Raw genomic sequence first — 23,223 nt, 5'->3', positions numbered from 1 at the left:
TCCAAAATGACTGCCTATTTTAAAAGAACAATAAATAAAGACATAATTTTTATTTAATATATTAATAATTATATTTAAATAAATATCAATACCCAATTATAGTTAAATAAAAAATTAACATTGTATCTTACTTAAGCATTTGTCCAACTTTACTCATAAATATAGTCTCAGAAACATGACTAGATTTAATATGCTGATTCCTCATAGATGGTAAGCTCTTCCTGAAGTTGATTAGGTTTAAAATGTTCATTTTCCTTTGCAAAGTAAGTAATATCCTGAATTCACACAATTGGATGAGAGACAATAAACTTTTTTTTCTATCTAAACTAAATTCTCTAGGTTTTCTACCTGACTACCTTTTCTTTGACTCCCATTGAGATATTATTTAGTTATTTTTTACTTTTCTTTAGCTTTTTTAAAGGCTCAATATCCATACAAGAAATTGCTCTTGATCATATATGAACACAATGTCATGATGAAAACGGAACACCTTGAAAATAAATGTAGCCTTTATTATTTTGGGTAGCAGAGGAGGTTTTGTTTTAAATAGATGTATACATATTTGATCTCTACATATAATTTTTCTTTATATATCTATATTTTTTAAATCTATATAGATAAATAAAATTGTTTAGCAACTTTCATAACAGAAAACATTTTGAATGATTAAATACAAAGCCAAATAAGGAAAAAATGCTACTTTTTAATTAGGTCAAAGATTGAACGCTTTCCATTTAAAAAATGAAAGACTGAAACACAGAGTTTGTTTAAAAGATTTAAATCTAATAAACAACCAAGAGTGATAGAAAGGCGTAAGGAAGCTAATACGATAGTAGCAAAAAATTATCTTTAGCTCATGGGGTGTAGGAATTCTGATTCTCAACTGGATCAGAATTCTGCTTTTTCATAAATAAAATTAAATTCCAATGTAAGTTTTAAATAAGCATAGAGGAATACCCTAATTTTGAAATAGGTAAGATCTATTAATTTTCTTTTACTTTTTTAGTAAAAATATTTTTAAAATTTATTTTAACAGATTAAGATGTATAATAATTAACTAGTTTTCAAGATTTCTTTAGTTTTGTTTTCATTACAGAGAAAGGGAAGCAGCTTCCACATCCCATATTCTAAAACTGGGGAAAGTACATTTTAGTCAAAAAATACATATTTAAAGGAGATTATAATAATAAAACCTACCACTTTTAGAAAAGCTACAAAACCACATTTACACCAAAAATATTTTTACCCTTTTATTTCTCTTCCTTTATAATGGGAATAAAAATATGCCAAATATGTTCTAACAGAAATTTTTTACCTCCCTAAGGGTATTTAGGATGCTTCTGACCAGATTCAGAATGCACTGAGTTGCAGAACTGAAATTAAAAAAATTCAACTGTCTCACTGACATTTTGGTTTGGTTGTGTTTCTTCTTCTCACTGAAGGCTTAGAATAACAAAAAAAAATATTAAAGGTGTTGTCAAGCAATCACCAACCTTTCCATGCTGGTCCAAACCAAGATCAATTATGCTAAAGGAAATATAAGAATAGGTTATATAGGATGGTAATAAATGATGATTTCAGACTGGATGATCATTACTTTCTGTATTGCATAGTTTCATATTTCTGAAGTTGTTAATTATATTAGTAATCTGCTAAATGAGGATTTATTGTGTAAAATAGAAACAGATAAAGCAATGATTTGCACAAATGAGGTGAAAAGGAATGATTATTTTTTATTTCTCACATAAGTAGAAACTATGAGAAAACAAAAAAAATTATCAGACAGAAAATTTGGAAATATGAAAGGCATTAACATATTTTACAGAGTTTAACTCACTACTACACTATGCTGTAGAGGCTGAAACTACACAGGCTTTCAAAAGGATTAGACAAACTCACATTTGAACAGTATCGAAATAGATCAAATTATGTTCCATAAAGCTGGAAGGTAGGAGGACATGCCAGACAAATTATGACTATTCGTAACATGCTACCAAATATCTACTATCAGATATTATTACTGGTAAGTCTCTGAGTTAATGCATTTATGATCTGGCCCAATACAGAGGCTCATCTACCCACAGTTACAGAATGTGTTTAGAAAGGAACAAAAGAAAGAACATTTAGTAATGATTGTTAAAAAATAGACAATATAATTTTGTTGTTTTGAACAAAGTGGAGTTATCAGCTATTTCAGCTATTTAAAGGAAATGCCACTGAACAGCGACTTCAGAAATTCTGTCCAGAAAATCATGTCCTTTCAGAAGCATATGGATTTTACACTATTTTACCAGTCATTTTACACTATTTTAATTAACAGGAGTTAAAAGGAAACTTTGAAGATACACAAAGCAATGTGTAACTAGTTACCAAACTAATATTATTCCCTTTTTTTGTACTGAAGGATATAGCAGTCATTAACAACTCTTCTTTCAGATAAAAATACCTCTTTCTTCAGGTCTCTGGTGTACAAAACCGCCCCTTTGCTAAACTTTAATTCTGATATTATGCAACAGTATTTGATTTTATTGCTGGAACTGAAGGACCTGGTATTGGTACAACATACTTTTATCTATAGTAATAGTTTTCATAGATATGCATATTTTACCCTTCTAAAACTACTATTTAATATGTGTGATTCATAGTAAAGATAAAATAATTTCACTAGATTCTAAAAAAATTAAACTGACTCAATTACAGTTAATATAAGGTGGAAATTGTTCCCTTTTTAAATTATATCTAAAAATATTTATGGTGTATTCTCTTAACTTCTATGTCTTTTGCAAACAAGCCCATGTTCAGATGTATTTTCCTGAAATGTTCAGTTGTCCCCAGGGAAAAACTTCTCTCTAACAGCAGCAGGTATATGTGAAATTAAGTTTTTTTAATCTCCTTGAGCTAAGAAGGTAGTGACAGGAAAAACAAAATGGAAGAAGGCTGAGTAACTGCCCATTTGTCAAAATGGTTTGCAGTTCCTGGGGTAAAAGAATAAACAGCTCAGACATGAGTTGCTGCAAACCTTTCCACATATTGCGCAGTCAGTAATTGGAATTTGGCAGCTGAATTCTCCAGATATTCTGTCTAGACTATGTACACTCCAGATTACAGATTAGAAATCTGAGCAGGAATTTCTGCTGTCTGCTACACTGCTGGGTATCAGAACAGTGCCTATTTCCTCTACTTTTCAGTGTTCCCCTTGCCTGTATCCATGCAGCACAAAGAATAAAGTAAACTGACTCAAAGGAAAAGGGGGCATAAACTAGACTGGTGGTAAATGAGGAATTAGAGGGCAAGAAAAGACATAAACTATAAGGCTAGATAAATCATGAGACAGGGAAGGGAAGGGAAGGGAAGGGAAGGGAAGGGAAGGGAAGGGAAGGGAAGGGAAGGGAAGGGAAGGGAAGGGAAGGGAAGGGAAGGGAAGGGAAGGGAAGGGAAGGGAAGGGAAGGGAAGGGAAGGGAAGGGAAGGGAAGGGAAGGGAAGGGAAGGGAAAAAAATAAGGATTGAGGGGACAGGTTTTGATCTGGCAAAGAACATGGGAAAACAGAATGATTAACCAAGGAGCAAAGACTGTTTGATTTCAGTAAACTGAACGAGTTTGGGACCGTATTCTAAGAATCCCCTGACCACCTATGAGTCATCACTGAATTGTCCATAGTACTATTGAATGCCCTTCCCTCTGCACAAGGATGGCCTCATTCATTACAAGGCTATACCCAAGGTTTGTTAGAGAAATTCCTAGTTGGATTTGGCTAAAACTGCCAGGATCAATATGGATAATTCCAATGCCTGCAAATGTTCCCTAGCACTGTTTAATTTACTATCATAACTGTAGCTAGGAAATTTAGAAGTTTGACAAGACATCTGATGCAGAGAAAACGAATAGACAAATAAATAACCTAACATGAATTTCAAGAGATAAGGACACAAGCTGAGTAAAAATCAGGATCAATCAGGCTAAGTCAGGACAAAGAACCTGATGGAAGAGAAATGCAAGACAGAGTAATGAAAAACAGAACAGTCCATGGCATCCGATATTTGTTCTCTTTTAGCATGCAAAATGGACTCATGTTTCCTGAATCTCATCACTCTTTTCTTGTCAGCAAGTACTTCTGAAATTTCCTTTTCAAGTGCAAACCTAAGAAGACATTTTTAAATTCTTAATTGCTCTCACCAAATGGGTTAGGAATAAAAGTATAATGGTGGATTACCACTAAAAGTGACAGAAAATAAAGACCTTTGTTACCACCTTAAGTTTCTAATTCTTCAAGCTGACATTAAGATGGCACATAATTATGCCATTTTTAATGTAGTTTGGGCTTTATGTAACACTTTAAATGAAATAAAATTACAGATGCAAACTCATATGAGGTAAATTAGAAAACACTGGAATTACACTCCCTGCAGAGCTCTCTTTTCCTCCATTTGTGAAGGCTAGTCCTTAATTACCTAACCATAAGAAGACACCTCCAAGTCTTCTACCTCATATAATAAACATCACAAGACAGAGGTAAATCAAGGAGAGTAAAGCAGCTGAAAATCTTAATCTTTTGCAGAAAGTGGAAGGACTTTGCTTTGTCTAGTTATTCATTGCGGAAGAGGGAGGTTCAGAGTATGTGGAAAAAGGGACTGGCCACTTCGGAGGAATATAGGAATGTTACCAGGGTATGCAGAGATGTCACAAGGAAGTCCCAAGCCCACTTGGAAATAAATCTGGCAATGCATGTCAAAGAAAACAAGAAGGGCTTCTTGAAATACATCAGCAGTAGAAGGAAGACTGGGGACACACTGGGCCCACTGACGAACAAAGAAGGCGCCCTGGTGATGCAGGATCCAGAGAAGGAGGAGTTACCGAATGCCTTCTTTGCCTTGGTCTTTACTCCTAAGGTGGGCCCTCAGTCATCTCAGCACCCAGAGGAGAGAAAATCTGGAGAAAGGAAGACTTCCCTTTGGTTGAGGAGGACTGGGTCAGAGATCACCTATGCAAACTGGATCCTCACAGATCCATGGGCCCCAATGGGATGCACACATGAGTGCTGAGGGAGCTGGGGGATGTTCTTGCTGAGCCACTCTCCATCATCTTTGAAAGGTCATGGAGGACACGAGAGGTGCCCGAGGACTGAATGACAGCAAATGTCACTCCAATCTTCAAAAAGGGCAAGAAGGAGGACCTGGGGAACTATAGGCCAGTCAGCCTCACCTCCTTCCCTGGGAAGGTGATGGAGCAGTTCATCCTGGAGGTCATCTCCAGGCATGTAGGGGAAAAGAATGTTATCAGAAATAGTCAACATGGATTCACCAAAGGGAAGATCATGCTTGAGCAACCTGACAGCTTTCTGTGATGGTGTGACTGGCTGGGTTGATGAAGGTACAACAGTGGATGTTGTCTATCTTGACTTCAGTAAGGCTTTTGACACTGTCTTCCATAGCATCCTCATGGACAAGCTAAGGAAATGGGTTGGATGAGTGGACAGTGAGGTGGATTGAGAACTGGCTCAACAACAGAACTCAGAGGGTCATGATCAATGGGGCAGAGTCTAGCTGGAGGCCTGTCACTAGTGGTATTCCCCAGGGGTCTGTGCTGGGTCTAGTTCTGCTCAACATATTCATCAATGACCTGGATGATGGGATAGAGAGTAACCTCAGCAAGTTCACTGATGATACCCAGCTGGGAGGAGTGGCTGATACACCAGAAGGCTGTGCTGCCATCCAGCGAGACCCGGACAGGCTGGAGAGCTGGGCCGAGGGGAACCTGACGAAATCCAGCAAAAGCAAGTGCAAGGTCCTGCACCTGGGGAGGAACAACCCCATGCACCAGCACAGGATGGAGGCTGAACTACTGGAAAGCAGCTCTGTCGAGAAGGACATAGGAGTGCTGGTGGACAGCAAGCTGACCCTGAGCCAGCAATGTGCCCTTGTGGCCAAGAAGGGCAACGGTATCCTGGGATGCATTAAAAGGAGTGTGGCCAGCAGGTTGAGGGAGGTTATCCTCCCCCTCTACTCTGCCCTGGTGAGACCACATCTGGAGTATTGTGTACAGTTTTGGGCCCCCCAGCTTAAGAAAAACAGGGAACTGCTCAAGCAAGTCCAGCAGAGAGCTACCAAGATGATCAGGGGACTGGAGCATCTCCCGTATGAGGCAAGGCTGAGAGACTTGGGTTTGTTCAGCCTGGAGAAGACAAGAATGAGGGGGGATTTCATCAATACTTATAAATATATAAAGGGTGGGTGTCAGGATGATGGGACTAGCCTCTTTTCAATAGCACCCAATGACAGGACAAGGGGCAATGGGCACAAGCTGGAACAGAGGAGGTTCCAGATAAACATGAGAAAAAACTTATTTCCTGTGAGGGTGCCAGAGCAGTGGAACAGGCTGCCCAGGGAGGTTGTGGAGTCTCCTTCCCTGGAGGCATTCAAAACCCGCCTGGATGTGTTCCTGTGTCCCCTGCTCTGCGTGTGCCTGCTGAAGCAGGGGGGTTGGACAAGATGATCTCCAGAGGTCCCTTCCAACCCCTACCAGTCTGTGATTCTGTGATTACCTCCTCCAGCCTCCAAAGTTCTCAGAGATTAGCAATACATTTCTGACATAGCTTCATTCATATTGAAAAAGGTTAAGTATTTTTCGCTTCCTTCTATCTCTTTTCTTAATCTACACTAACATGCTATCTTTTGTTGTCAATATTAACTGTGCTGTGTGCCTGCATGTGAGCTTTTAGTGAAAACAGAGGCAAAAGAACCATGCAGTACTTCAGTATTTCCAGAGTTTTGCTCCCAGGGAAACAACACTATCCCTCATCTTCCTCTTACCTCCTCTTTCTCTTACCTTACTTTTACAGAATGATTTAATGTTACCTGTAACGTCTTTTGCTATTCTGTGCCAAGGTATTCTTGATTTCTGTCCTGGTATTCCTGTGCCATTCATTTTACACTCATACCTGGTAATCAGATTATATCCTTCTCATGTTAGATGAGAACTATTTACATATTCTTCATTTAATGGTTCCCCAGCTTGAAACCCTCTGGACGATGTACATTCCTGAATGGCAAAACCACAACTGAAGGGAGCAGGCACTACCCTTTGAACAGGTAGAGTACTATATAAGTGAACATGGTCTGACATCCCTAGAACCTGAATTTCTCAAACATGATTATGAGAAAGAATATTTATAACTTAAATTATGTTTATTTGCAGGTTCTGTTTCCTATTAAGGTGATAAAGTTGTAATGCCATAAAATAAACAGCACATATCCTGGTTAAATATATCAAAGCAAACAGCAGCTTATGCTTAAATTAATATATGTGTATGTAGAGAGGACTAAAACTGCAGGGTATGGGCTATCCATTTAAAATTGAAGCTAAATCAAATATTCAATAGAACCTTCATAATAAAATATTGTTAATTTATAACAATATGAGGATGTCTTTTAGGAAACAGAAATAGAAAACAGCATATAATTTATACTTACATGATTCATAGGCAAAGGGAGATGAATTCAGAATGCAAATCTTGTTATTGGCATTTCCTGTCTTTTAATTACTTTATTTTGTAACTTGAGTATTCCTTCATGTTAATGCACTTCAGATACATTGTGCATAACAGCTTGTTTAAGAAGGATAAAACCGAAATCTATTATGCATTAAAATGTAATAACTATTCAGAAGGAAGTTCTGAGTTATTAACTGAGTTATGACTCATTCACAAATTACATTACAGTACACAACAGAGTACCAGCTTATAATAGGAAATGAAAGTGACAGCAACGTCCAGCTCAAATGTTTTATCATTTAAAATTTTAAAAGATTTATGTAATTATTTAAACTGAAATTTGACTAAGACAGTAATATATGGCTATTAAAAAATATAGCTGTTCCTTCAGTGATCTCATGTAATCTGAATCGTGTGCATATAAGGCACGCTTTTTAATTATTTGAAAACCAAGAAAAATAGACTACAGTCTAGGCTAGACTGTCCTCTTGTACTTACTTACCAAGCCTGAAATATTTAACAGTTTGGAGATAAGAGATAACAATCTGAATTCAGCCTTAGAAGTGGTAAGTAAGTGTTTTGATTGATTGAGATTAAAAAGAAAAAATATTTACAGTATAATTCATTGGCATGTATCCAACAAAAGTATCAAAATTTTTCCCTATAGGAAGTATAATTAATATAGTACAATACCTGTATAGGCAAACTGAACAAGATCCCACAGTGCATTGGGGTCTATGCCTTCCATTTTGATCTCTTCTTGCTTGGCTTCACAAACATCACTTGTAAACATGGCAGCAAAGTAGTCAGAGACAGAACTGAGGACAAGTCTGCAAAAAAGTTAGAAACTGGTGTCATTTACATTGATATATATATTATACATTTCATAGATTAAAAAAAAAAACCCAAACTTTTTAAAAAAGGTATTTTCATGGTAATTATAAATTACCTATAAATTAGCAGAAGCAATAGATTATTAAATCACGTAGGCAGCAAAATACACCATGACATTTAGTTCTAATTTGGGTTTGCTTCCTGTGATATGAACCAAGTGGCACATTAGCATATGACTGTAAAACAGACATAGAAATTAGTGCTCAGTCTTTCTGATAATTTTCCAATCATGCAGATGTCCCAGTTGTTAACAAGATAGCCTCTCAGTATCAAAGACAACTGATTAGTGAAACACATTTTACACTCCACATTTCATACCCTTCATTATTCTTAAAGACCTATTTTTTACAAACTTTATTAACAGCATGTAACTTTACACAATCCTTCAACCTTCAGTAAAACTGTCATGCTATTCACTAAAAAAACCCCAAACAAACAAACAAACAAACACAAAAACACAAAAAAGCAATTGTGTAACAAAATGCTTTTGTTAAGGAACATTTCCAAAGGAAAATAATTTCAAAATTCTTACAAAATGTGAATGGCTTTTTTGGGGATCTGATTTAGATAAATCAAAACCACAGCAAGTACCAGGTATGATTTTCATTACTGGGGCCTTAAGTTGAGGCATTCTTCTAAATACCATCCACAGTAATATTATGATTTTGTTAGCAGTGAATATTCACAGATGATCTTGAGCTAGAAATGTGGTACAGCTATAAATAGTGTACCACATGCTTCCATAAAAGATGGTCACATTTCTGGCTTATTTTGAAAACATAATATATAAACACGTCAATGAAAGACACAAGAATCACAGCTGGAGAACTTGGAAACCATGAGAAAATATTTAGCCATTTGTATATAGTTTACTGTTTTGTCCAAGGGGAAAAAAAGAAAGATACTAAAAAATAACAAGTTACTGCTTATCAGCCAGTATGGTAGTTAATTGCTTTTGCTCTCTTAGCTCATCCCAATAGCAAATTAAAATATGACAATTTGAATAGGCTTCATAATTTTACAGTCCTTTAAGCTTCAATATTTTACCTGTAAGTAGGGCAGCTTGAGAACATATATATGATCTTTTATCTGACTCAAAGATGGGCAATGATTAATTAGGTGTACTGGTTTTATAACGTCTCATGTTGTATTCAACTCCAGCAATCATGAACTTTAGAAGTAAAGATCCTAATTCACGAGCAGTTCACATTTATATTAATGTAATTAATAAAAACAAGATGGCTTCAAAAAGATTAATTTAGAAATATACATTGTTGCTACCTCCAGAGACTCCTAAATCACTTTTTCTTTTTTTTTTTTTTTTCCCACCACTGAAGAATATTTACTACTGTTTGTTTTTTATTATCTCTGCTGGGCATCACAAGTGTGTATTCAGTCAACCAAGATAACTGCACAATTCTGGATAACTAAGTCTTATTACCCTTCTTCAAATACTTTTTTTCTGACCACTTACTTATAAATGACTTGGTACACTGTTAGGAGATGCTTGATTTAAAAAAATCACAGCAAAAAGGAAAAAATACTACAAATTGATGATTTTCTATGGCATACAGTCTCTCACAGCTAAAAGAGATGTCATTTAGGTCTGTGACTGAGATTTCACATCAGCTGTTGCTTCAGGTTTATTAACCACCATTTAAATTCAGCTTGCTAAAAGCAAAGCCAAACCCCTTTGCTGCATCAAAACCAATGGGCAAATTAATGAACAGAAATGTTAATACACCAGTTAATGATCAATTGAAATATTTTTAAACAGTAGGATCTTATATTTGTAATTTATATCCTTTATGTTCAGACATTATTATATAATCTTCTTGTGTACATACGCTCAACTCAAAGATAACAAAACTGAGGAAGGACAGAAAAGAAATAACAGAAGGATTAACTCTCTTTCACAAACTTCTAAAAAAATCTGTTATTTTCCACAGTTTGTCTCATGGATCATTCTGGGGTGAGGAAATTCAAATAAGCTATTTAATGGATTCTAGCTGCAAATGAACATTCAGTTTGCAGGACCAGACACGATCTGGTGCAAAGTGAAAAACCCTGAAAAATATGTAATACAGTTGTCAGGTCCTCAGGGCTACCTATTTTACTTACAGGTTTATCCGTATTGGTTTGCACCACCTGTTAAAGAAGATGGTTTAAGAGAGCAGAAAGGTTCTGTGAAACAGCAGCTCACCTAAACAAGCAAGACAAGTTTTTGAACAGAGTGATAAAGACAGAGCGTTTTTTTCAAGTCCCTTATGTTAATCAGTAGGTAACAGAAATAATGAATCGGATACTTCATCAACTGAATACACCCAAAAAGTTAACTGATTTCAGGGCACAAACTTTTAACTTGGGAAGTGCTTAGTAGGCTGAATTGAAGTGAAAGGAACTTGCTAATTACACTTAAGTCTGAAAGGGGACACCTTCTTTGAACCTTAATTTTGATCCAATGTGGAGATAGAAAGGGAATGTGAGAAATCAAAAGGATCAATTAATTTGTAATAATCTGCTGCTTTTTGTAGCTCAGAAAGCTCCAAACAGCTCTAAATCTTGGTTTAAAGCCATGTTGACCTATTCATCAAGAAAGGTCAGGTGTCTCAGGATGTCATCTTTTTCAGCTACTGATCTGACCGTGAGAATACATAATAAACCCTTTCATCTGTGAGAATCATAGCAGGTCATGGCTAAAAATGAGTTTGTGGACCCAGAAAGATTTTCTCCAGATTAAGGGACTTCTTTACTTCACTATAACTAAATTCAGCCTGATATATTTCCAGTTTCTTTTATAATATAGAATATAACTGATTCCTGTTGTGACTTTTTTTACCCTGTGATATCAGATTTAATTTTCTTTTATTATAGAATATTGCCTTGCAATTTTCACAACTGTTTTCACCTTTGATACAGAATTCCCTTAATATCATTGGTGTATTTAGTAATTAAAAGAAGCAAACAAATGAAACTCACTTTGATCACTTACATACTTTAAACAAGCTCTAACAATATTTTACTGCCAACTGAGTAGAATCTCAGATGTGACTTGGACTGAAAACTCTTAGACATGACACAACTTTTTTCCACACATATTATGCTACTTCATATAGGAGCTGAACATTCATTGCTTTTAAATGTGGTTTGTTGTTCTGCAGAGGACACCAGCTGACACTGGGTTTCTTTACCGATAGTGGTGCTCTACAGCTCTTCTTACAGCTGGCAAACATTTACTGTATATATAGAGAAGGCTTCATTATTTCCTCAATGTTAGGGCTTGCATAATATACACTAAGGTATATCCACTTGAAAAAAAAATCAGGAAAAAAGGGAAGCAGGCACTGGCTGTCACTTCCGTAATGATTTTGGCAGTACAATCAAGACTGCTATCTTTTCTGAGTAAAATACAACAAAGGAGCAAGCTGTGGAACAGATCAACTGTTTTGGATTACACCAGGTAGTAATTACCTTTCCTGATGACTGTGCTACTCTCCCTCACCAGCTTACGATATACAGAAAAAACTATAAGTGTCTTGGAAAAAATATAGCTACCAGTAAATTTAATCTAGTACATAGACTATTTCCAGCTCAGTACCAATGATCCTCAGAAAAAATGATGTCTGCACACAAATTATTTTTTTTTTTGAGACCAAATATTGCCTGTCAACTTTAAATTGGCATCTTCTATCTCAGAATTCTGATCCATATCTAATTGGGATCATCCACTTCCATGTTGTCCATAATTTGCAATCAGTTATGCTATGTCTTCCTCTTTTTTTCACTCAGTCTTTAGCACACACACTATTACAATTGGCTTTAATACACATGTAGTAGAGAATGGTGTCATTTTCAACTCAGGTTCAGTAATACAGCACAAATCCAAATCTTCTTGCTCTTAGCTCCCTAATGGACTGTGCAAAAATAAAGAGTGTTTGCTGTAAAAGCTATTGGTACCTTGAGGAATCTTCCTTGTGGAAACGTCCATTCTATGTTTTATCAATGGTAATCTATTTGTTTTGCCACATTTTCTTATCAATGCTTATAAATATCTAAAGGGTGGGTGTCAAGAGGATGGGGCCAGACTCTTTTCAGTGGTGCCCAATGACAGGACAAGGGGCAATGGGCACAAGTTGGAACAGAGGAAGTTTCACGTGAATATGAGATAAAAATTCTTTCCTGTGAGGGTGCCAGAGCAGTGGAACAGGCTGCCCAGGGGGGTTGCGGAGTCTCCTTCCCTGCAAATATTCAAAACCTGCCAGGACGTGGTCCTGTGCATCCTGCTTTAGGTGTACCTGCTCAAGGAGGGCGCTTGGATGAGAAGATCTCCAGAGGTCCCTTCCAACCCCTACCATTCTGTGATTCTGTGATTTTCCTCCAATTTTTCTTAATCTATTAATTATGTTCTTTAGACTCTAATTCACTTATGATCAACATTAAATGTGTAATATTGATTCTCTGTTGAAGAATTTGCCACTATATGTATCTTCTATCTCCACCTGTCATCTAGTCAGCATTTCAAATCTAGAATTCTTTGCTATCTACCTTTCTTCCTTTGAAGTCAGGACACTGAAATATTAGTTTGGGCTTGTTACTGCTGTAAATGCTTCTGTCTTCTGACTTTGTAAGTACGTAAAGAAAGCCATGAGAAATATTATAAATTATTCTTGTCCCTAAAATTCTGTCCGTAAGATTCTGTAATCACATTGTTTATCTTGTCTCTAGGAAGAGAACAAAACAATTCCATTCATCACTTTTATATTGCAAGCTTTTCCTTTAGTTTGTACCAACAGACATTGTTCATAGACTGTTTTGCCTCCTTCTCTTGTGTATCAGAGCTGCCACCTTTCATTCCATTCTCTAACATGAGGATCAGAGAAATTTTCAGGAATTTCCACAGTGACAACACAACAACAATTAGGTTAAAACACTTCCCATGTTCCTTTTTGCAGCCTCTCCAGGGCTCACGTTTTGTTTATTCTCCTCTCAAAACAAAAATTGTACTAAATCTCTATGGAACAACAATATATTCAGATGAGGTCCAGTATATTCAACAGCAGGGAGGAGAGAGGTACCACCTCCAGTTTGGAAGACCCTGAGACACAATTCACCAGTGGGTGTTGAAGTGTTTATGCTGGCTATGTTTCAAAATGTGGAACTCAAAATCTACTTTTGGTAAAAGAATAGTAGGAACTAATAAAGCATCGGCTAGTCTTTTCTATTGCCTGTGAAGAGTATGTACATCCATCATTATCTATTCTGTCCATTGTCTCTGGTTTGCTCCTGAACTACTTTCCTTCTTGAATCTGAGTTTCTCTCTAGTCTCAGACTTACTTGCGAACAAACAGTCAGCTATTTCGATTTTCTACACTGCCGCTACTTGTTCCTTCAAAGCAGAAATCATTTACTTTTTCAGAGTCGACGAAGGAAATGTGCTATCTTAGAGCGAGAAAGAAAACACAGTGTATCTAATATATGGTATCCCATTGCAAGCCATGAGAGTATTGAAGATTGCACAAAAGTTAGAAAGAAAAACTAATGAACTGTCAGTTCTAAATTTGTAGAATGACTTTAGATGATGAAACTATGTAGGCTCTAAGTGAAAAATAGATACCAATTAGTAGTGTCAAAAAGCTCAGATTACGTATCGGTCATCTGAACAGTACACAAAAGCAACGAAGTCTCAGCAGTAATGTGTATTCAACTGACTTCTCTAAAATATGATTTGTGTGAATCATTCCACTGTTCACTGAAAATGAATTTTTATTTCTTTCAGAACCTGGAGCTTAAAATTGCAGATTTTAATATTTTTTTTCGTATTTATGAATGTATGTATATGAATGTATATACATATATGCACACTTTGACACTTGTATATGTCATATTGAGAAAATATATATTTTAGAGAGAAAAAATGAAATAAAAAACCCGCCAAAAGTCACTGTCAAAATTCTAAATATTGCAGGTTTTTTCCCCAATTCTTGTAAATGAAAGCTGTTCCTGTGCAGTTAACAAACTGGAGATAATCTTAGAAATAATTTGGGGTTCAGCATACACTCAGAACCATTATCATAGTTCAATTATCCTACAAAAAGTGACTTCTTATCTCTTTTACAGTACAAACTGAAATACAGTTTTACACCTTATTACATCTCTTAAGTTGCCACAATGTTTTAGGAATGTTGCCCAAATCTGATATCATCATTTCCACCAAACATAAAATGTCTACCATAATTATAGTTCTTTCCAGAGACCACAAGTAATGCACATATCACAGCTGCCAGTCTTAATAACAAAGACCATTGCCCAAAACACTTTGACTGTGTCAGTTTGTTTCCTTCTGTCATTTTTGTCATTTTTGAAGACATCTGCTATTGCAGCCAGTATTTTGAACTCTATGCTGCTCTGAACCAGTAGAACAATGACAGGAAAAAGAAAGAAAAAAAAAACAACAAACAACTTCTCAACATCTGGGAATGAGCAGGAGAGGCAAAATGTCACAGTGAGGACGAAGACCCATTATGATGCAAATACAAAGCAGAGCTCAGTACTTTTCTCCAGAACAAAAAACACATATTTTGACATAGCATACATATTTGAATGTAGAAAGACAACACAATCAACTGTGGTCCTCTGTTTGTGGGCTTAATGAACTTATTTATTCACTGTAAATCCCCAAGAAAAAGGGGAAAAAGACTTGCAGGAGTAGGAAAAGTTCAATTTTAGCTCCTTTGAACTATCAGGAGAAATGTCACAAGCACAGGGATTAGGTCTGATGAAAGTACAGAGATAGATCTGTGAAGTCATTAGAGTAAGTGACTGCTAAACTATCCAAATATTTTTAAGGCCTATTTGTCATCCTTTTCTTTTATTCTAGAACTCCTTTGTACAAAATGATACAATAGCGTTTCATTATTAATGTATCTTCACAACTCTTTCCTCCATAGAGCTCAGTTTGGTCAAAACCTTGTGTGATCTTCAACTCTTTCCACCAAGGGCTATCAGGTCTTGCTGGCTGCCCTGGTTTCAGCTGAGATAGAGTAAATTTTCCTCCTAGTAGCTGGTATAGTGCTGTGTTTTGGATTTAGGATGAGAATAATGTTGATAAAACACTTATGTTTTAGTTGTTGCCAAGTAGTGCTTACACTAGTCAAGGACTTTTTCAGCTCCCCGTGCTCTGCCAGGTGCGCAACAAGCTGGGAAGGGGCACAGCCAGGACAGCTGATCCAAACTGGCCAAAGGGATATTCCACACCACAGGACATCATGCTCAGTATATAAGCTGAGGGGAGTTGGCCAGGGGGCAGCGATCACTGTTCAGGGACAGGCTGGGCATCGGTCAGTGGGTGGTGAGCAATTGTATCATGCATCACTTCCTTTGTATATTATTATTATTACTACTACTTTTTTTATTTCAATTATTAATCTGTTATTATCTCAACCCATGAGTTTTCTCACTTTTCTGATTCTTTCCCCCATCGAGGGCATGGGGAGAAAGTGAGCAAGCAGCTGTGTGGTGCTGAGGGTTAAACCACAACATTACCCAAGTTATTCTTGCATGGCCTCCTTTGCCATGCTGTCATCTACATTATTTTATTTGTTTGCTTGCTTTATTTTTATATTCTATATCATTTAGCCTTCCCTACTTTTTTTTTTTTTTTTAACCCCACTCAATTTGAAAGGGGAATCAATCCCCTAAACATAGGTGTCAAGTGCCAGTTTCAGAGATTTTGGAGTACCTGGCGCAGACCTATGAAAACCTTGTACCCTTCTGGACCACATGACAAAAGCCAGACAGGGTACTCCAGGGCATCTCAGGACATCTCAGAAGGCAGCTGAACATTGCCTCCTACTTTCTTCCAAAGACATCTCACACTTGTTTCTTTCACCCTTCAAAGTCCATTTCAGTCACTGCACCTATTTCCACTTCATAAAGTAATACCATTAGTACTCTGGTTTAATAGAACCGTATAACATCTCAGGTTGGAGAGGACCCATAAGGATCATTATGTCCAATTCCCTGCTTCTCACAGGACTACCTAAAAGTAAATCTTATGACTAAGAGCATTGTTCAGACATTCCTTGAACTCTGACAGGCTTGGTGGCATGACCACCTTCCTGGGGAGCCTGTTCCAGTGGCCAACCACCCTCTCAGTGAAGAACCTTTTCCTAATATCCAGTCTGAACTTCCCCTGATGCAGCTTCATTTTATTTCCTCATGTCCTATCACTGGTCACCAGAGACAGGAGATTAGCACCTCTCCCTCCACTGTCCCCCTGGACACACTCCAATAGTTTGATGTTCTTATATTGAAGCGCCCCAAATTGCACACAGTGCTTGAGGTGGGGCTGCACCAGTGCAGTATAGAGTGGGACAATCACCTCCTTCGACCAGTTAGCTACGCCGTGTTTGATGCACCCCAGGGCACAGTCAGCCCTTTGGCTGCCAGAGTGTACTGCTGACTCATATTCAACTTGCCATCAACCCAAACCCTGCAAATCTCTTTCTGTGGAGCTGCTCTCCAGCCTCTCATCCCCAAATTTTTACGTATAACCAGGATTACCCCATCCTAATGCAGAATTCAGTACTCACTCTTGTTAAATTTCATACAGTTAGTGACTGCCCAGCTCCCTAGTCCATCCAGATCTCTCTGTAAGGTGTCTCTAACCTCAGGGGAGGTAGCGCCTCCTAATTTAGTATCATCAGCAAACTTACTTAATGTACATTCGATTGCTGTGTCCAGATCATTTATAAAATCATTAAAGAGCACTGGCCCTAAAATTGAGCCCTGGGGAACCCGACTGGTGACTGTCCACCAGCCTGATGTAACATCATTTATTGTAACTCTTTGAGCATATTTAAGAAAGGGTATGAAATGCTGTGAGATGAATGAGAATATGTGAGAGAAACAGCCCTGCAGACAGCAAGGTGAGAGAAGGAGGGGAAGAATGTACTCCAGGCACACCAGAGCAGAGATTCAGCCCATGCTGAAGCAGGTTAGCTTCAGCTGGAGCAGATATCCATCCTGTAGCCTGTGCTGGTTCCCCCGCTGCAGCAGGAGGATGTGCCCTGAAGGAAGCTGCAGCCCATGAAAAGCCAATGCTGGAGCAAGCTCCTGACAGGAGCTGTGGCCCATGGACAGGAGCCCATGCTGTAGCAGGTTTTCTGGCAGGACTTGTGATCACATGGGGGACCCACGCTGGAGCAGTCTGTTCCTGAAGGACTGCACCCCATGGAAAGGAACCACACTGGAGCAGTGCATGAGAAACTACAGCCCATGGGAAAGACCCACGCTGAAGAAATTAGTGAAGGACTGTCTCCTGTGGGAGACATCCTGTGCTGGAGAAGGGGAAGATTGTGAGGAGGAAGGAGCAGAAGAAAAAAATGAAAAAATATTACTTTCATGCTTTTTATTGAAAAATGTAGAAAGCTTTGCCCTCATTTTCTGAAAGCAATTCTTCTTATATATATTGTAGCATATTAAATCTATTGCATTTTCTTAAATTCTATTAAAAGAATAGAGAATATGTGAAAACCATTCTTTTTAGGCAATAATTTTAAGTGGTATTTATTAATTTGTAACATATTCAGTATAGGCTACAGCTTGTGATATGTTTTATTTGGATTTTAAATGAGGCTTCTTTTTACCTATGATAAGATTTTATAAACTTTGCACATGGAATGTTCTACCATACTTCTACCTACCATGAAGTATCAATTTTAAAAACTCCAAAAATACCGATCATGCATTGCCCTCTGCATGCAGGCTTTTCATATGTTCTCAGGAATGTAAAGTAAATATTATCTAGCCTACTTTGTGAAAAACTTTAATTAGAGGATGCACTTTGATGGATCTGCTCCTGACAAATCTGGGGAAAAAAAAAAAAAGGACCTGCAAAATCTGATGGCAAACTTGGCTGCAGTGACTATGAGACAACGGAGCTTAAGATAACAATCCTGAGAGTAGTTAGTAAAATTAATAGCAAATTACAGCCCTGGACATCAGAAGTGACTCCTGATTGAAGCCAAATGCAAAAATGGATTACTCAGAAGGTGAATCAGGGATGAACGTCCTGGGAGAAATACAGAGACATTGCCCCAACATGCAAAAATGGAATTAGGGAGGCCCAACGGTCAGGTGCAGATCAAGTTAGCAAGGGATGTGATGGGAAAGAAGGGTTTCTGTAATTACCTTGGAAGCAACAGGAAGACTATGGAAAGATTTTGTCCATTGCTCAATAAAGCTTTTTTTTTTTTTTTTTTAGCAGGGTCTGCTTTCAGGTCTCCCAGGTCCCTGTGCCTATTGGCAGGATCTGTGGGATATCACTCGCAACAGAGGAAGATGTACTTAGGCTGCAGTTAGGCAAATTAGACATATACAAGTCCGTGGGACCAGAGAGGATATGTTCAAGGAGCAATAGTTGCGAGAGCTCAAATGTCACTGAAAGGCCACTCTCTTATATTTAACAGATCATGATAATAGCAGGAGGTTGCTGAAGACTGGAAAAGTCAATTTCTATGTCCATCCTCCAGAAGGAAGATGTGCATAACTATAGACTGGTTTGCCTCACCAAAAAGATGATAGAAAAAATCTGCCTAGAAGCCAAATGCTGGATTACTAAGGGAAGTGAGGATAATAAAAAACTGAAAAAGACTGCCATGTGAAGAAACTCCACCAGTGATGATATTTAAAAACCAACTGAGTATGACCCTCAACAGCCTAATCTAACCTTGGACTTAACCCTGTATTGAGCAGGAGGAGTTGAACCAGACTCTAGGTCTCTTCCAAATTAAATTATATTCTAGGATTGTAATGGCCACAGTAAAATTAAACAGCTTTATCTGTGCTTGTCCAGCCACATCTGTCTAAAACAGAATAAACACTATTAAAAAACCCTCAAAAACTCACTTCATTTTCTCTTGTTGGACAAAATTCTAGTTTATTCAGAACATAACCTTTTCAATTTTACATAATTCAAAAGTTGTTTTTGCCAGTTCATTGAGATTTGGTCTTTTGACTGCAGACCACAGAGAAGTAGAAAATCAATTGTAAAGTTTTCTGAAGATTTATTAGAAAATCTAAATAAGAGTTTGGCTATTATCTCATGGTCAATCTTATAGGTATTTTTTCAGCTCCAGAAGGACTTCTATATATTGTAAAATGAAATGACAAATGTAAAATCACTACTGAAAGGTGGGCATACAAAAATGAGCAGCTGTCAAAAATAGTGGGGGAACTTATAACAAACTAATAACAAAACCCTTACAGTTTCCTCTGTCTCCTTCTCTACAAACTATGCCATTTACTAAAATATTTACAATAGGCAAAAAATATACCTGTAAAAAATGTTTATTTTATATCATCCATATTAAACAGGTGAAATGATACCCACTGTAGATTATTTCTATGTATCTTAAGTATTTTTCCTGTTTTGGAGTACTGTGCCCAGTTTTGGGCCCCCCAGCTTAAGAAAAACAGGGAACTGCTCAAGCAAGTCCAGCAGAGAGCTACCAAGATGATCAGGGGACTGGAGCATCTCCCTTATGAGGAAAGGCTGAGAGACTTGGGTTTGTTCAGCCTGGAGAAGACAAGAATGAGGGGGGATTTCATCAATACCTATAAAAAAAAAAGATATCTAAAGGGTGGGTGTCAGGATGATGGGACTAGCCTCTTTTCAATAGCACCCAATGACAGGACAAGGGGCAATGGGCACAAGCTGGAACAGAGGAGGTTCCAGATAAACATGAGAAAAAACTTCTCTCCTGTGAGGGTGCCAGAGCAGTGGCACAGGCTGCCCAGGGGGGTTGTGGAGTCTCCTTCCCTGGAGACATTCAAAACCTACCTGGACGTGTTCCTGTGCCCCCTGCTCTGGGTGTGCCTGCTCAAGCAGATGGGTTGGACAAGATGATTTCCAGAGGTCCCTTCCAACCCCTACCATTCTGTGATTCTGTCAGTTTAAGAATGTAGATTCAGGCACTTTTTTTTACCTCATCGGTGTTGAAAAATGTGAAAAGCAAAAATAGGCCATGTAAATGTCAAGAGGGAACAACAAAACTCTTGTTATTTCTGAAAAAATCTTTTTATTTGATTTCAGTAATGTATAGGGATGTAAAATTGACACAAATTAGAAGGCCTTAGGTTATTATCCCTCCAGTTTTCTTTTTGATGGGAGGCACCTTCAGGCAAATCTTGCAGCCCTGGAACACTGTAAAAGCAGATGGACAGAAGGACTGAAGTTTAATATTATTCCCTCTGTACTTGATATCCCCATAAAGGAAAGATCTTGGCAATTTAGATAAAAATGGCATCAGACCACAACTACCAGGGGTCCATGAAGTGCCAGATGCATAATACATGCAAAAAGCCTGGAGCAGAGGAATTGAATCAGTTGCCAAGCCAGTGGGTAGAAATTCCTGGGGACGTAGCTGGCATCTGTGAACCTAAGTATATGTAGGCAAGGGAGGAACAGTAAAAATGGCAGCTTTTAGAAGGCAGGAAAGTAGAAACAAAGTTTTAAGAAGGAAAAATCCTGAAAGAAAAGGAGAAAGTTTTCTACATTTATTACAGCTATTAATCTGAAACCAAGAAGACCTTGTTTCATGAGTGCTGCAAACTACCTAGATCAATCTGTTACTGCTTTTTAAGTGGAGCTATTTTCACATTTATTACGATTATTGGGGCAATTTAAATATTTTAATGAAGGTTTCTGCCTGGTTTTACTTTTTAGTATTTGAACAATAGCTTTGGCTTTGCAGTCTTGCATATTGCACCTTTTTTCTACATATTATTACAGGAGTTTGAATGAGGAATATCCAACTTTTCTGTAAAACAGAAAAAGAACAGTCTCTGTGTCCTTCTTCACTTGGGGCAGAAGGAACTTTATAAGGTTTAAGTTGCCAAAATGACCTTAAAGTATTCCTCTACATCAGAAAGTTAATTTATGAGTTCAGAAATACGTTGGCTGTTTTTCAGTTTTCCTGCTGGGGAACCAAAGTCCTGTCCTGAAGTTAGCAACTCAGCAGAGTTGCATTTAATAGAGTTTAAATGCAAAAACTCCTGCTAACCTGGAAACTCAAAAGTATTCTACAGATTTTATTCTAAACTCTAAGATGGGATTTTTAGTTGTATGCCCCAAATCAAAGGCTACAGCTAGGACCAAAATCACAATGAAGAATAACTATTTTAAGCTTTAAATATAAAATCCAAACCCATGTAGTTTCATTTACACTGACTTCTTTAATACCAATCTTACAGAATTTTAAGAATTATGTCATTTAATTATGACTATAAAATTATAAAGTAATTAAGATATTTTTCAGTTTATTCAAAGGAACAGTTCATGGGAAGTCAGTGTTCAGTATTACTCTACTTACAAGTGTCTGAGAGACTCTGTATGACAGACTTATCAGAGTATCATGATCTTAAGCTAAAAATAATGCTGTGTTCAGTGTAGCTGTACAGGATCTCATTTCAGAAGTTTCCATTTTCCTCACATATGAAGAGCATCACAGCACAGACAAGTGTTTGGCATACTCATGATAAAAAATTTGCTAGTTGAGTGGTACTTGAAATTTTGAAATCTGTACAAAAAAAAATCACCTTCAAAGGCCCAACCTTCAAATACCACGTTTTACAGCCACTTCTATTTGTGGTGTTTAAAGCAAGAGGGAAGCAGGCATAAGGGGCCACAGAAAGCACTGTTCCAAGATACCCAAAGCATTTACCTTTGTAGTTTCAATATGTTATGCTTATGTCCTACCTATGTGCAGGTATCTTGCGATTCCCAGCGATCAGAATAACATCGCAGAGCTGCTGTTGCTTCAGGTAGCTCTCCATCTTTCGGAAAGTTTGCTCTGCATGGTGAACAGCCTGGTAGAACTCCTCGGAGCTACACGAATCCATGTCGCAGTGGGGTGGCAAGGGGTGGCTGGCTGCTGACAATCTGAAAACCACAAGAGAATCTCCATGTTGATAAGATGTGACCAGTTGTCTAGACTTCATCACAGGCTTATAGAATCTGATATAAGTAATCAATGCATCCTTCCCAGTTCTCATCACTAGAAGTACAAGATTAAAAAATCTAACTGCATTGGGAAGAACAACTAAAGTTCTAAGTCTTTTAACACTGAAATGATTTTTTTAGCACAGACATGGAACTAATCAATTCCTTTTTTGATAAATTTATTGAAAATATAAATATGAACAAACAGAAATGCAATATATTCATGTTAAGGTTAATACTATGTCTTCATTATTAAACTATGCTTGGGCTCCTTCAATTTTTTAGCATTTTAGAACAAAATTATTTTACAGAATTAAGCAAACTTTGTTTTTCTTAAATATTAATATGAACAAAGAAAATGAAGAAATAGAGGAAAAAAGCAATCCTGTCTTTCCACTGATTCTAAGAGTGCCTACTCTAGTACACTTCTTCAAATTCACATTCATTTTTCACCAACTCAGAAAGAAAAATTTAACTCTAATTGATTTAATTTGTAATTAATTGGGAATATTTCTACAATGATAAATTGCATAGCTACTTGTTAACCAAAAGGCTCATTAATACAAAGTGAATTTAGCCTACAGAGTTAATGATGTCTACAATTCAAAAAGTCAGAAAAAATATAGAAACAGAATTAAAATGCAAATATATTTTCAATATATATATAGCCATACATTCTTCGTTCAGATTTATTCAGTTCAATAATTTCTGCTTCAGACCTTCACTGAAAATAAGAAAATGTGTCAGCAAGTACTAGCCCTTGAGGAAACTAATGCTAGTACTTCCAAATAATTCATGACACAGACAATACCCTCTTCTTTTACAAATATATAATGAGA

General features: G+C 37.2%; 1 protein-coding gene across 1 annotated transcript in view; it reads right to left on the bottom strand.

Moving 5' to 3' along the window:
• The window catches only part of KLHL1 (kelch like family member 1), a 254,532-nt gene that overhangs the window by 161,696 nt on the left and 69,613 nt on the right, over positions 1 to 23,223 (bottom strand). Inside the window, exons 2-3 of the mRNA XM_064440768.1 lie at positions 22,142 to 22,324; positions 8,182 to 8,318 (exon numbers count right to left, since the gene is read on the bottom strand). Of these exons, the coding sequence (XP_064296838.1) occupies positions 8,182 to 8,318; positions 22,142 to 22,324 (320 nt within the window). The remainder of the gene's footprint in view (positions 1 to 8,181; positions 8,319 to 22,141; positions 22,325 to 23,223) is intronic.

The sequence above is a fragment of the Phalacrocorax carbo genome, chromosome 1 (genome assembly GCF_963921805.1).
Source record: "Phalacrocorax carbo chromosome 1, bPhaCar2.1, whole genome shotgun sequence".
NCBI lineage: Eukaryota > Metazoa > Chordata > Aves > Suliformes > Phalacrocoracidae > Phalacrocorax > Phalacrocorax carbo.
Note: the sequence above shows the minus strand (reverse complement) of the source record. Positions and strands in the feature narration are given on the sequence as shown.